This window comes from Martes martes, assembly GCF_963455335.1.
Source record: "Martes martes genome assembly, chromosome: 10".
Lineage (NCBI taxonomy): Eukaryota > Metazoa > Chordata > Mammalia > Carnivora > Mustelidae > Martes > Martes martes.
Window position 1 is genome coordinate 71,203,840 of NC_137898.1, and position 13,870 is coordinate 71,217,709.

At 44.9% G+C, this 13,870-nt stretch overlaps 2 protein-coding genes across 6 annotated transcripts in view; one reads left to right on the plus strand and one right to left on the minus strand.

The window, feature by feature from the left end:
* Positions 1-500: 500 nt before the first annotated feature.
* Positions 501-1,022, plus strand: LOC308350376 (protein tyrosine phosphatase type IVA 1-like; the record flags this gene model as incomplete). The annotated part of the gene is made up of 1 exon (XM_080815563.1): positions 501-1,022. One exon carries the CDS (start codon positions 501-503, stop codon positions 1,020-1,022), a length of 522 nt encoding a protein of 173 aa, XP_080671689.1.
* Positions 1,023-8,162: 7,140 nt separating this feature from the next.
* Positions 8,163-13,870, minus strand: part of ME3 (malic enzyme 3) — a 216,489-nt gene continuing 210,781 nt past the window's right edge. For all 5 annotated transcript variants that reach the window (XM_080817691.1, XM_080817693.1, XM_080817692.1 and 2 more), the window contains 3 exons: positions 13,230-13,403; positions 9,730-9,828; positions 8,163-8,406 (listed from right to left, as the gene is read on the minus strand). In XM_080817691.1, the coding sequence (XP_080673817.1) occupies positions 8,245-8,406; positions 9,730-9,828; positions 13,230-13,403 (435 nt within the window). In that variant the 3' untranslated portion in view covers positions 8,163-8,244. The remainder of the gene's footprint in view (positions 8,407-9,729; positions 9,829-13,229; positions 13,404-13,870) is intronic.

Sequence of the window (13,870 nt, forward strand, 5' to 3'; positions counted from 1 at the left end):
GAGGCCGCCGCCGCCGCCTGTGTCGCCGCTGCGGGACTGGTTGTATGATTAGGCCACAGTCTTTAATGAGTAAACAGACTCCTGTCTGTGGTGTTCTTGGTCGCGCATTTATGGAGTTTCTCAAGGGCCCCAGAGATTACTGCCAGGCACAGCACGAGCTTTACGAGGACCAGTGAACTGTAGAGGTTCGTTGCTCCTCCACCGAGAAGCCGCCGGCCGATCGGTTATCCTGGACACGCACGTGTAGAGTTGAAATCCCCGGAGCGTTTCCCAAGAATTAAGACCTGGATGGGGTAAACCTGGGCGCGCTTCCTTTCCATTGACTCAGTATTACGGAACTGAAGGACTGCTGCTTGCAAGGGGGCTCGTTGCCTTTCCTGTTATTCTCAAGTACATTTTTCCAAGCACTGAGAATTTCCAGTGGAGTATATGGGCGTGTACTTCAGCTTCTTAACATCACTTCTGTATTCAAGTATTGAAAACATTTCAACTGAATGAACATGGCTCCAACGAGCCGGCCAGCCCCCGTGGAAGTCACATACAGGAACATGAGATTTCTTATTACACACAGCCCAACCAGTGCAACCTTAAACAAGTTTATAGAAGAACTTAAGAAATACGGAGTTACTACAATAGTAAGAGTATGTGAAGCAACCTACGACACTGCTCTCGTGGAGAAAGAAGGCATCCAGGTTCTGGATTGGCCTTTCGATGATGGGTCATCGCCATCTAACCAGATTGTCGACGACTGGTTGAGTCTCGTACACATTAAATTTCGGGAAGAACCTGGTTGTTGTATTGCTGTCCACTGTGTTGCGGGTCTTGGGAGAACTCCAGTGCTTGTTGCCCTAGCACTAATTGAAAGTGGAATGAAAAATGAAGATGCAGTACAGTTAATAAGACAAAAGCGGCGTGGAGCTTTTAACAGCAAGCAACTTTTGTATTTGCAGAAATATCGTTCTAAAATGCGGCTGCGCTACAAAGACTCCAGTGGTCATAGAAACAACTGTTGCATTCAATAAAACTTGGCTCCCTTATGCTGTTGCCTTGGAAATGGAACTTGAGACAGGACTTAATTATCGTACATATTAGCCAACATGTAGGCTTAATGAATGACAAGTCTAATGAAGCTTCCATAGGAATCATGAAAAAACCACAAGCTTGACAGAATTGCAGCCTCTATATTTGGCTTCATACTATTCCCATGCCAGAAAAAATATGTAAGAAATTGAGAGCTTAGGTGCCAAATTATCCAGCACAATACTTGTATATTTTTAGTATCATATGTAATTAAAATCCCAGTAATTACGAACAGCACTGTAAACCATATGTGGTTTATTCCTTTAGTCCTTTCAAACATTGTAAGTAGGGCCTATGTGGTTATTTTTTCCTTCATGTTTACCATCCCACATGAACATCAGTATACATCAGGTTTTAGCAAAAATCGATTTTTATCGGATTCTTACCAAGACTTAAGGGATTATTTAATGTCTTTCTATAAAGCTCATTTTGTGCTGTTATGAAAGCCTCCATTTTGAAAAATCACAAATCTGTGGTTGAAAGTTCATGTAAAATACACATTATACAGAAGCACATGTGTGTAATGGTTTCAGACAAGAAAGTCTTACAGTTACTTTAATGTTTACACTTGGGGTGCAACTTAGAGGGCGAGGGTTTGAAGAGAGAGTGGGAGGAGGCTATGAAATATCTGTAGTAAAATGTTGCCTTTGTCTTGGCAGGGTGTATAGAATAGGTCTTTTATTTAGCAAGAAAAAAATTCTTTTTAAGGCAGAGATGCTTTATAGCCCAAACATTCCTTATTTATAAAATTTCTGAAATCTTATAATTCTTCACCCTATTAGAAGTTGTTCATTAACTGTTTTTCTTGGAAGCATGTTTTCTCCTTGTTTTCCCAATCAAAAGAGAAGTGGGTTTCTACTAATGAAATGATCAGGCATCTAATATTTTATGTGCTTTTTGAATTGTGTGACTTCGTATTTGGATACCTGATACTTTGTTTTATTATGGAACTGATAAAATGATGACCTGTATTAGTGCTAGTTTAACCATATATTCACACTGTCTGGGAATATAGTGCTGCAGCAGAAATAATTTCAGTGTTCACCATTCACCTAGTACAGGAGCTTAACCATCTAATAATGAATTGCAGGAGGGAGAAAGGATGGTAGAGATGTGTTAATATTAGTAAAAGTAGAAGCAAAGGCATTACTAGAGATAAAAATCATTAAAGTTTCAGTTCACCAGGAAGTTATAACAATTCTAAACTTCATGCACCAAACAACATTGGTCCAAAATGTATAAAGCAAATACAGAGAGAACTATAAGGAACATCAACAAATTTACCACAGTGATGGGATATTTTACTATCCATCTTGTAGAAACAGATCAAGTGGACAAAATTCAGTAAAGATATAGATTTGAACAAAACAATTAAGCTTATGAACATACAAGGGGCATTGCAACCGACAGTGAGAATCTATATTATTTTAGGAATAAGTACATGAAATATTTTATTACATTTGACCATAAAATTACAGCAAATTTAAAAATATTTAAGTAATATTAATAACTTCTTTGACTATCATTCAATTAAGTTGGGAAAAAAGTGAATAATATCCACACATTTGGAATTTTGAAAATCTGTGTCTAGAGACTTCCACTTCCAGATAGGGTGTAGAAGTTTGCAGCATTATACCACTTACACTATAACAACCAGAAAAATAGGAAAAAATTGTAAAGGAGTATGTTTGAAGACATGTCGGAGAGCTGTAAAAGCAACAAGAACTAGGTGAACGGGAGTTCCAGAGAGGGAGGAGCTCTCCTGAGGTGAGTGGCCAACCCCCTCCCCCCCCGCCCTGCCCACTGGGGGCATTCAGTGATTCTGGACGTGGACTAAGAATCAGACTTGGTCCGGGGCGGGGTGGGGGTGGGGGGGGTCTCTACTGAGGGAAAGAGAAACCCAGAGGCTTTTGGTGGTCATGTGGGACTGGTACAGCAGATTAGAAAACTGAGAAGTTAGGCCATTTTTCTCCACATGTAGCAAGTTGAGTCCCTCTGGAAACCTATACTACATCTGATATTTGCATTTGGAGATTTACTGGGGAGTTGTCTCAACACCTGTGAGGGAGCAACAGAACCAGAAAATGGTGGTAGTTGTTGAGTGGTGATACATACAGTTAGTTGTAAAACTGGCCTTAGCCAATCTTGCAAGGAGCTCTCGAGCTGGGATGACCACTTAGAGATGTCTGCAACTGAGGTAAAGGGGTTGAATATTTGGACTTGAGTCAACCAGTCATTGTATGCAGGCTGTCCCTGGGGATGAAGCCGTACCCTTGAATGAAGTACTTTCCTTCAGCCAAGTGCAATTCCCAGAGAAGGATGTAGCTGTGAACCTTCAGCTAATAAATATTTCTGGCAGCTGGGGGAATGAGTGTTTCAGCCCTGCACAGGGATCTGGGTGGCACAACGACGTTGTGTATAGTATAAATAGTATAAATATATAGTATAAATATATACTATATTTAGTATACTGTGTCCAGTATACTAAATGACACATGCTGAATTCTGGGGCTATGCCTGAGAGCCTGGAGAGTTAGAATGAAGATTTATTTTTTTTTTTAAAGATTTTATTTATTTTACAGAGACACAGTGAGAAAGGAAGCACAACCAGGGGGAGTGGGTGAAGGAGAAGCAGGCTTCCTGAGGAGCAGGGAGCCCAATGAGGGGCTTGATCCCAGGACCCTGGGATTTAAAAGACAAAGGCAACTCTCCCTTAATCTCATAGTGCTTAGGAGACAAAGTCCTGTTAGAAGAGGTTCCAATCTTCCCCAACACTTACTGTCTTTTTTATTCTAGCCATTCTGGTAAGTGTGAAATGGTTTTAATTTTCAAATGACCAGTGATACTAAGCATCTTTTCATGTGCTTGTTAGCCATTCACATCTTTTTTGTAGTATGCCAATTCAAACATTCGCCCACTGTTTTAATTGGGTGGTTTTGTCATTTTCTTATTGAACTATAAAAGTTCTTCCTATATTCTGGACCCAATGCCTTTATCAGATATATAATTTGCAAGTATTTCCCCTCAGTCTGTGCTTGTTTTCTCTCTCAATCATGTTTCAAGAGCATATTTATCAATTTTTCTTTTATAAATCATGCTTTTGAATTTTATCTAAGAACTCTCCTCAATCAGTTTTCTGCTCTATTTTCTTCTAGAAATTTTATGGCTTTAGCTTACATTTAGGTCTGTGATCTATTTTAAATTAATTTCTGTGTATGGTGTGAAGTAAATGTCTCTCTTTTAAAAATTTAAAAAATTTTTTTGGCATGTGACTGTGCAGGTTTTGCACTATCATTTGTTCAAAAGGCTATCCTTTCCCCCGCTGAAGTATTTTGGTAGTTCTGTTGCAAATCAATGTGCCATAAATGTGAGGACTTTGTTGTGAATTCTCAGGTCTTCTCCATTGATCTACATAATCACAAAATCTTGATCATTGTAGTTTTATAGCAAGTTTTGAAATTAGATAGTGAAATTTGTTTTTCTTTTTCAAAAATTTTGGCTTTTTAGATCCTTTCCATTTCCATATAAATTTTAGGATCAGCCTGTCAGTTTCTAAAAAAAAAAATAGTCTGCAGGGATTTTGATATAGTATTGAATTTATAAATAAATTATGGAGAAAATTGCAGCCTTAATAATGAGTTTTTCAAATCCATGAATATGGAACATCTCTCCATTTATTTGGATTTTTTTTTCCAGATCTTTAATTTCTGCCAGCAGTGTTTTGTAATTTTTCTTGTGCAAGACTTGCACTTCTTAATTTTCTAAGTATTTTTTTGATGCTGTTATGAATGGAAGTATTTTACTTCTAGATTGCTTACTGATAATATATAAAAATACAGGTGATTTTTGTTTATTGACCTTGTATCCTCTGACCTTTTTATACTGATCAGGGAGAAAGGGAGAGCACTAGTGAGATAAAGGGTTCTATTCTTTGACATTTTCTACATATAGGATTATGTCATCTGTGAATAAAGGCAGTTTTATTCTTCATTTCCTACTTGGATGCATTTAATTTCTTTTTCTTTTAGTGAACTGGCCAGATCCTCCATGTTGACGAGAAGTGATGACAACATCCTTGGCTTATTCCAGATCTTAGGGAGAAAGTATTCATTCTTTCACCATTAAGTAGGATGTTAGCTGTTGGTTCTTTATCAGGTGGAGGATGTTCTCTTCTCAGTTTGTGGAAAGTTTAATCATAAATGGATGTTGGATTTTTTCAAATAGTTTTATCACATCCATTGGCTTGATCTTGCGGTTTCTGTCCTTCACTCTATTAATACCACGCACCGTGAGGATCAGTTTTAAAATGTTAAAACAACTTTGCATTCCTGGAATAAATCCCCCTTGTTCCTTGTGTGTAATTCTTTTATATTGATGGATTTGGTTTGCTAATGCTTTAAGATTTTGCATCTATATTCATGAAGGAAATTGGTCTGTGGTTTTCTTGTGTTGTCTTTATTTGGTTTTGATATCAGGGTGATTCTAATGTCATAGAATGATTTGGGAGTGTTCCCTCCTCTATTTTCTGAAAGAGGTTGTGAAGGATTGGTATTATTCCTATCTTATTTTGTTTTTATTTTAAGGTTATTTATTTATTTGTCAGAGAGAGAGAGAGAGAGTGAGAGTGAAAGCACAGGCAGGCATAGGCAGAGGGAGAAGCAGGCTCCCTGCTGATCAAGGAGTCCAATGCGGGACTCGATCCCTGAATGCTGGCATCATGACCTGAGCCAAAGACAGCCGCCCAACCGACTGAGCCATACAGGCATCCCAGTACTATTCCCATTTTAAATATTTGATAGAATTCACCAAAAAAGGCATCTGGGCCTGCATTTTTCTTGGTGGGAAGATTTTTAATTACAAAACAAATTCTTTATTTGATATAGATCAATTATTTCTGTTCTAATCTTAACTTGCTTTGGATTTTTTTGCTTCTTCAAGGAGTTCATGTTATTGCTTTGAGACTTTTCTCTTTTTACTGACAGAGGCATTTGTTTAGAGCTACAAAATTTTCCTCTAAGCACTGTTCTAGATAAAACTCATTAAATTTGATATTTTTCATTCAATTCAACATATATATAATCTACCCTGCGATTTCTTCTTGGGACCATGGGTTATTTAGAAATGTATTATTTAATTTCCAAGTGGTTAGAAATTTCCCATTTTTAAAAAAATTTTTAAAAGATTTTATTTATTTGACAGAGAGAGATCACAAGTAGGCAGAGAGGCAGGCAGAGAGAAGGAGGGGGAAGCAGGCTCCCCGCTGAGCAGAGAGCCCGATGCGGGACTCAATCCTAGGACCCTGAGATCATGAGGCTTAACCCACTGAGCCACCCAGGCGCCCAGAAATTTCCCATTTTTTTCTGTTGATTTCTAATCTAATTATTAACTCTGTCCAGGATGACTTCAGGAACCAGTTGCATTTGAACTCCGAAGATGAATGATGTCTCCAGCAGAAAGCTGGGGTGAGCTGCTATTTGATAAAGGGCAGGGAGTGGGCAGAGGGAAGAACTTGGCAGATGGAGACCAAGCATTTATAAGGGTACAGACCTGAAAGTGCCTGTGTTTAGTGTGGCTGAAACAAAGGAAATGTACTTTGTATCTTCTTTGTCTTGGTCAGTATAGCTACAATTTATTTATTTGGTTGATCTTTTCAAAGATCTAATATTCTGCTTTTAAGTCATTGCTTTTCTCCAATCCTTTTCTTTTCTATGACACTGAGTACAAAGGATGCGCAGCTGGGCTACGGAAGTGGTGGGCCAGGACACAGAAAAGACAGTGCAGAGGTTCTCTGGCATTGAGATTGCAGCTTCACTTCAAATCCTCTTCTGAAGACGTTCTCCTTCTCCATGAGCCCAGGGATTGTAGAACAGGGGTGTTTTCTCAGGATGTGTTTGGCTGAGCACCAGCACCCAGGAAGCAGATGTTGGGAGAACAAGACCTGGGCAAGGGTGACTATTGTCTCTGCTAATGACTATGCTAGGAGTCCGACAGTCCTGTGACTGAGAGGTGGGGATCTTGAGGCTGAGCTGGCAGCAAGGGCTGGGGGTGGTAGGTCCCTTAGCATCGTTTACTGTTTTCTGTGTTATCCAATAAAATTAGAGATTGAAAGAACCAATAGGTTCTAGAAATTTTTCAGGGCGGCCGCAGGCTTTTCTCCACCTCCCCATCCCAGGGTGTGGGCTCTGCTAGACAGAAGGAGGTGAAAGCTGCGGTTGAACTGGTCTAGGAAACCCCCACGACAGACTGAAGGCATTCTTTAAGAATACTGCTCTGGTTTGCTGAATTCCTTCAGAGTGAAGGGTGGGAGGCAGGCAGGGAGGGAGGGAGGGAGAGAGGAGAGTACCAGAGTCAGGAAAATGAAATCAGGGCTTCCCTAGAACTTCATGATTCTCTTCCGCTCACTGCCTCTCTTCCTCCTCACTCCTTGGCCTGCTGACACACCCACATTTCTCTAGTTTTCCTTTTAGTAATAACCAAAAAGGAATCCTAATATTCAGTAACCCACATGTGAGGGATAGTTTTTGACTAGTGAGTTGCCTTCGGCCACTCAGCCTTCATGCCCACCTGAGTCTTGAAGGGTGTGTATTCCTCCAGCTGGGATTGCGCTCCCTCACGGGTGGGCCATGCTCTCTGCTCAGTGGCTGCCCTTACCTTCCTCAGGTTCCCATGCCTCCTACCCATCTTTACTTTGGGACTTTGCACACATTTCTCCCCTCGAAGCCTTCTCTTATGTTCTCATAGGACATCTCCACTCCCTATTCAAAGGTGAATACCTTTGACCTTTATGTGCACGTCTTTCTTGGACTCAACCACTTTCCCCCTTGTGGAAAAATGAATTGTGTCCACATCTCATCTCCTTCACTACTCTGAGCTCTGTGAAGGCAGAGTTCTAGGAGGGATTCTAGATTTCCCACGAGATCTAGCTAATTGTTGGCAATTAGATGAAGAAATTCTTGGGCTGGAAGTTGGAAGAGGGTTATAGAAAAGTGAATTCTTAGGGCCTTCATGGACAAGGCTCTCATTCACTATGTGCCTGGATATCTCCCCTCATACCAGAAAGTTCAAAGGAAAAACACAGTGACAAAGATGGCCATTTTAGAACCCATTTATATTGTCATCGTTACTCCGGGCTTGTTCCAGACTCTCACAGCCTCTGAGACTGCATCAGACTGTTTGAACATTCATGGCTTCCTTAGGCCACGTATAGCTGTCCAGTGTGAAGGACTCATAGTCTGGAGTGTAGACCAGGGATCTTACAAAAGCCTCCTTGTCCTTGGGCTCCGGGTAGTAGGAGGCCAGGTTGTGTTTGTACGCGAAGTCGAGGACCTAGGGAAAAACATACAGGCTAAGGAAATGGAACTAAGGAGGAACCTGCCTAAAAGTTGCCTAAGGGTGCTTGGGAGCCTGTGGAAGGGTAACCGCCCCTGCGTAACCATAAACTGTTGTCCTTGAAGCCACCCGCTAGGAGGGATTTGGAGCTTTCTGCTGGGGTAGGGAACTGTGATGCAGTGAATAAACACTAGGCTGCATTCAAGAGGCCTCAGACTCAAGTCTGCCCCTGCTCCCAACTGCCTGTGGGTCCTCGGTGGTGACATTATCCTTGCTGAGCCTCAGTTTCCTCATCTCTAAAGTGGGAGTTATGAGACCTTTCTCTGGAGTAGTGTGAGGATAAAATTAGGCAACAGGCCACATCAGGTGTCCAGTACTTGATATCCCCCCACCCCCCCATGTGGGTTGAATTGGGAGAAGAGCCTAGACACTGTTCTCTGGGTATCAGATTTGGTTTCAGAAGAGCATTAGTCTCTACATCCCCAAAAGGAAGGAAATGGACAGTGCGGAGCTGGGGCCGTGAGCCGGACCGTTAGCCTTCAGGGCTGACTCTGGAGCCTACGATGGACAGCTCATGGGGAGCACGTGCAGTTGTGCAATGTATCTTCTGAAATTACTTTTAAAACTTACAGAAAATGTCAAATATACCTACTAATCAAAATGATAGTATAATAAACCCTAATGCAACCCTTATTCAACAGTTATCCGTGTTGGGCCAGTCTTGATTGCACTGTGTTCTGATTCTCTGAAAATGTACCATCTCTGCAAGGACTCTAGGAAGATATTATTCCTTGGAATATTCCAGGAACCCGACCACCATGTGGCCCAGCCATTCTGAGAAAAAGGGGAGGAATAAGCATTTACCCTACACTGAGTATGGAGCTTTCTCGCTGTCCTCTTTAGCCTTCAGAACTCAGAGAGGAATTACCATCCCCTTTGGAAAAGGAAGAAACTGAGGCTCAGGAAAGTGAAGGGATTCCCAGAGCTCTTTTCATGATGCCATGAAAATTGGCCTTTTTGTATAAATGGGCACTTATGATTCAGTTTTAAAAAATTCCACCCACATTCTGGTCCACAAGACTGTGGACTTTGTTGACCTTTTTGCCTGGTGTTTGAGGGAAAATCCAGGAGCTTTCCCAGAACTGGCCCGAGTGGGTGTGGGGTGGGGCTTGAGCTGCAGGCAGGCATTTTTTGGCCAGAGTTGGCGTGGGAGCTCACGATGTCGCTACATCTGCCCTCCCCTTAGCTCCCCTAAACTCCCAGCGAGAGGAAGTTGTTGAGCGGCGCTGGCCATATCACTGGCGGTAGGATGCTCCTTACTTTGATGGCTATTCTCAGAGACACATCTCGGATGGTGCTGAGTGGGGGGTACAGTCTCCCCTGTGACAGATGCTGCTCGGAGACCTCTTGGGCAATTTGCTGGGGAGAGAGAAGCAAGAGGAGTAAGCCGAGTTTCCATCTTCCCAGAACAAGCCCAAACCATTACTCCAGAGACTCCCCTCACCCCTCAGAGGTGGCCAACCAGAGCTGTTCCCATTGTAGTCTCAAGGCCCCAGGGCAGCTTAATGCTTGGATTTTTATTATTTTTTTAAAGATTTATTATTTTAGAGAGATGGTGAGGGGCAAAGGGAGCAGGAGAGAGAGGATCTTAAGTAGGCTCCATGCGCAGTGTGGAGCCCGACATGGGGCCACATCTCACGACCCTGAGATCATGACCTGAGTGGAAATCAAGAGTCGGACGCTTAACCAGCTGAGCCACGCAGGCGCCCCCATGCTTGGGCTTCTAAGCAAGGACACATCCTTTCTGTACTGTGAGATTGGCTGAGAGATTAAACTACACGGACCCTAAATTCTAAAGGAGAATCACGAAGACCGAGACGAATACACTTGAGACTTGTGAAGCAGACTCTAGGATCTCCCCATGGCTGGTCCAGCCTATTGCATAGAGATCGCTGAGACCCTTCCCGAGTTCCAGCCTCTCCCCCGTGCTTAGTAACATCCTGGGTGCCCACCTAGGCCATCTTGTTTCCCTGTATTCAGAGCTCCTGCGGCTCGCCCTTCCAGTCCTGAGCAAAGCCTTCTTCCGCAGTGAGTGACAGCGAATGCCAGCATCCTGGGAACAGCACCTCCCACACCTTCCTTCCCTGGTTCAGAGCCGGTCTCTGAGGCCCATTCTCCACCTCAAGTCTCCTCCTCCAGCCTCAGACGCTGGAGCTCAGCCAGCCTTGCGGAACAGCCTCTGTTATGTGCCGGCTCTGAATCCACTCCCGCCCAGTCGTCTTGTGTCAGAGTTAAATCTGGGAAGAGCCATGGTGCTCTCTGAAAACTGTGTCCCAGAATGGATGAGCCAGGGCAGCTGGTCTTGCCTCAGAGTATGGCTGACATCAGGGACGTGGGCTTCCTCCTCTTCTGCCTCATTTCCCTGCTCCCATCTCTCCTTTCCACTGTTCCATTCAAACACTAACTGAGCTCTAGGATACGCCGGGCTCTGCCGGGCTCTGCGCTCATTGCTGAGGGTCTGTGGCAGAGAAGCCTTTCTCCTCCTGTAGTCTGGAGGCAGTGGACAATGACTAACAAACAGGTATGACAATTACAACACAGAAGTGAGTGCAAGCAGAGGGGGCACGTGGGCACAGAGGAAGCAGGGCCCGGTCGGCCATATACAGGAAAGCTTCCCAGGAGATGGGACAGAGGACGAATTACTCGAAAAGGGAGAGGCAACAGCACATGCAATTTCTTGGAGAGAGGGGGCAGGAGGGAGCATGAGTTCTGGATTGTAAGAAGAACATTGGCTCGGTCAACGGGAGGTCGAGGCTGAAGGCTGGAGAGGAAAGTAGGGCCTGGTGATGACATGCCTTAGATGGAAACCATATGAAGGAGTTTGGGTTTTACCCTGTAAGCACTGAGGAGCCATTCGAATGTCTAAAATGAGAGAGATGAACTGCTCTGGGTTTTCAAGGATTTTCTTGGGGGAGGTGTGGAAGATGGGATCAGAAGGAAGCAGGATGTCCACGGCGAGGTCTGCATCTGGAGGAGTCGTCCTGTGGACTGAAGAGCGGGACGGTGGCTGGTGGTCCCTTCTCAGACGCTGGGCACTGGCGAGGCTCTGCTGCAGCTCAGAGGAAATCCTCTGGGGCCCTCCTGGTGCTATTGCTCATGCGCCCAGTGACCTTGGGCATGGATTAGACTCTCTGTGCCTTACTTTCCTGGGTATCGCATCGGGATGATCACTGTATCTGGTTTACAGAATTGTCAAGGTGGAATGAGACATAGAAGTCTCCTAAAAGTTACATTATTTTTTTCCATAGGAAAATGAGATTCAACTTTATTTGTCTTAAACTTTTAAGAACCCCTTGCAGAAATGTAATTTGCCAGCCCTTTAAAGACCAGACTGTCAGCTCCTAGAAGGGAGGGATCTTGTCCCGACTGCAGCAAGAGATTAACGTGTGGATTGAGGAGAGGTTCCTGACATCGTTCATGAAATGATGGCACTGACCAACGCCCCAAGCTCTAGGGGGTGAGGGTGTCGATGTCTCTTGGGGTTACAGAGGAAGACTGGAGCAGCCATCTTTCTGCGCCACAGGGGAGTTTGCTTTGAGGCTCATTCCAAGCAGGAAATGACTCCTCCCATCTGATGGGGGCATTCGCACAGCTCCACCCACAGCCACGGGGCACCACCACTGACAGAGCAGTAAGAAGAAAGATGCCGGAGGGTCACACAAGATGGACTGATGCCCGTGGCACGAAGCCATAGCCAGTGTGCACATGGCCTGGGGAAGGCTGACAAACCTTCAGGAGACATTATTTGCTGTCCTTGTGGAGCCAGTGCTCAAAGACCAAGAAGCAGGAAGAAGGAACTTAGAGCATGAGATGGTTCCTTGCAGGGCTTCTAGAAGAGGAGCTGGCTAGGGCTGCATGGGAGCCGTTCCCATGTTCTGGTGGCCTGGGACTCTCACCAGTGCCACAGGGAGGGGGGAAATGAGAACGTGTCAGAAATCACAGAGCCTTTGAAGCTCACTGGGGATAAACATATTTAGTGTGTGTTTATAGTTTTGATTCGTTTACCCTCCCTGAAGAGACATTTCTGTAGTTTCCTCAGAGAGAAGATAAATGTCAAGTGCCTGTCGTTTAGTAACCACGGGGTGGATGTAAGCCACTGCGGCTGGTAGGATTCTCAGCCGACATTAGGAACATGCGCTATCGTTCTTCATGAATTCTTTCCTTGTTTTCCTCACTTCCAGCAAAGACTCATTTTGACAGTGTTTCTAGGAAGGTGCCCGGAGCAGGAGCACCCCTGTATCTGTGCTCCAGATCCCGGTCCTCAGAGCAGGCAAACCAGGCTTGTGGCCCATCCCTTCCTTACGGAAAGTTGCCCTGGGGGGCCTTATTCTGCACCAAGTTCCCCTGGTAACGTGGCCAAGGTCAGTGGTCAGAAGACTCCACTGCTGGTCGTGGTCCATGAGCCCCGTTTGCGATGGCTCTGGTGGCCTCGCCTCTGTTCTGGGCATGCATGTGGACACTGCTGGGAAGCGAGGAGCAGATGGACAGGCGTTCCTGCACTGCCAGAGCCTCCAGCCAGTACCTCCTCCCATGGACGATTCCTTAATTTCCCTTAAAAATGTTCTGTGTGTTCTGAGAGATGTTTAAGCCTTGAGGGGATCTTGAGAGAAGCTTGAGGTTCACGCATCTTGAGGATGAGGGGTGAGGGGCAGGCGGGTAGAGGAGATGAGAGAAGGAATCTTTGGGGGCCGGTGTAGCACCTGGGGGAGATCACAGGCCTGAGTGGGAGCACGCACGCAAGGGAGCAGGGACGGGGCTACCTCTGCCGTCAGGAGGAAGATCTCGTCCGGGATGTGCCGAACGCCACCAGCAATGACTCCCAGAGCCACTCCTGGGAACACGTAGGCATTATTTCCTTGCCCAGGAATGAAGGTCCTGCCATCTTCCAGAGTCACGCTCTTAAAAGGACTTCCACTGGCAAAGATCCCTCGGCCCTGGAGGCAGGAAGAAAAGCAGAGATGGAGCCTGGAGACGGGTTTCAGGCAGTAATGGTGGCCTACCCTTCTTCATTCTCTCCCACGTGCTCAGCACAGGCACACGGCAGGTGCTGGAAGCACACTTGTTCCTTGGACCAGAAAGCTTAGCTCTCACTGAGTTACCTGGCAGCCAAGAAATCTCGGAAAGGTGGAGGTTTTTAACCTGTCACCTCCCGAGAAGGCTAACCCAGGACACCACAGGAGTGCAGGTGACCTAGAGTCTACGAATGCCTCAGGTTCTGGTCAAAGCTCTGTGTCTCTAGAGGACCCTTGAGCAGTATGACGGGATGGTGAGAGCCTGGGCTTTGGAGCCAGACCTGGGTTTGAGGACCAGCTCCACTCCTTAGCAGCAATGTGACCTCGGGCAATTTATTTCATCATTCTGAACCTCAGTTTACTCATCAGGAAAGTGGGGATTTTTCTTC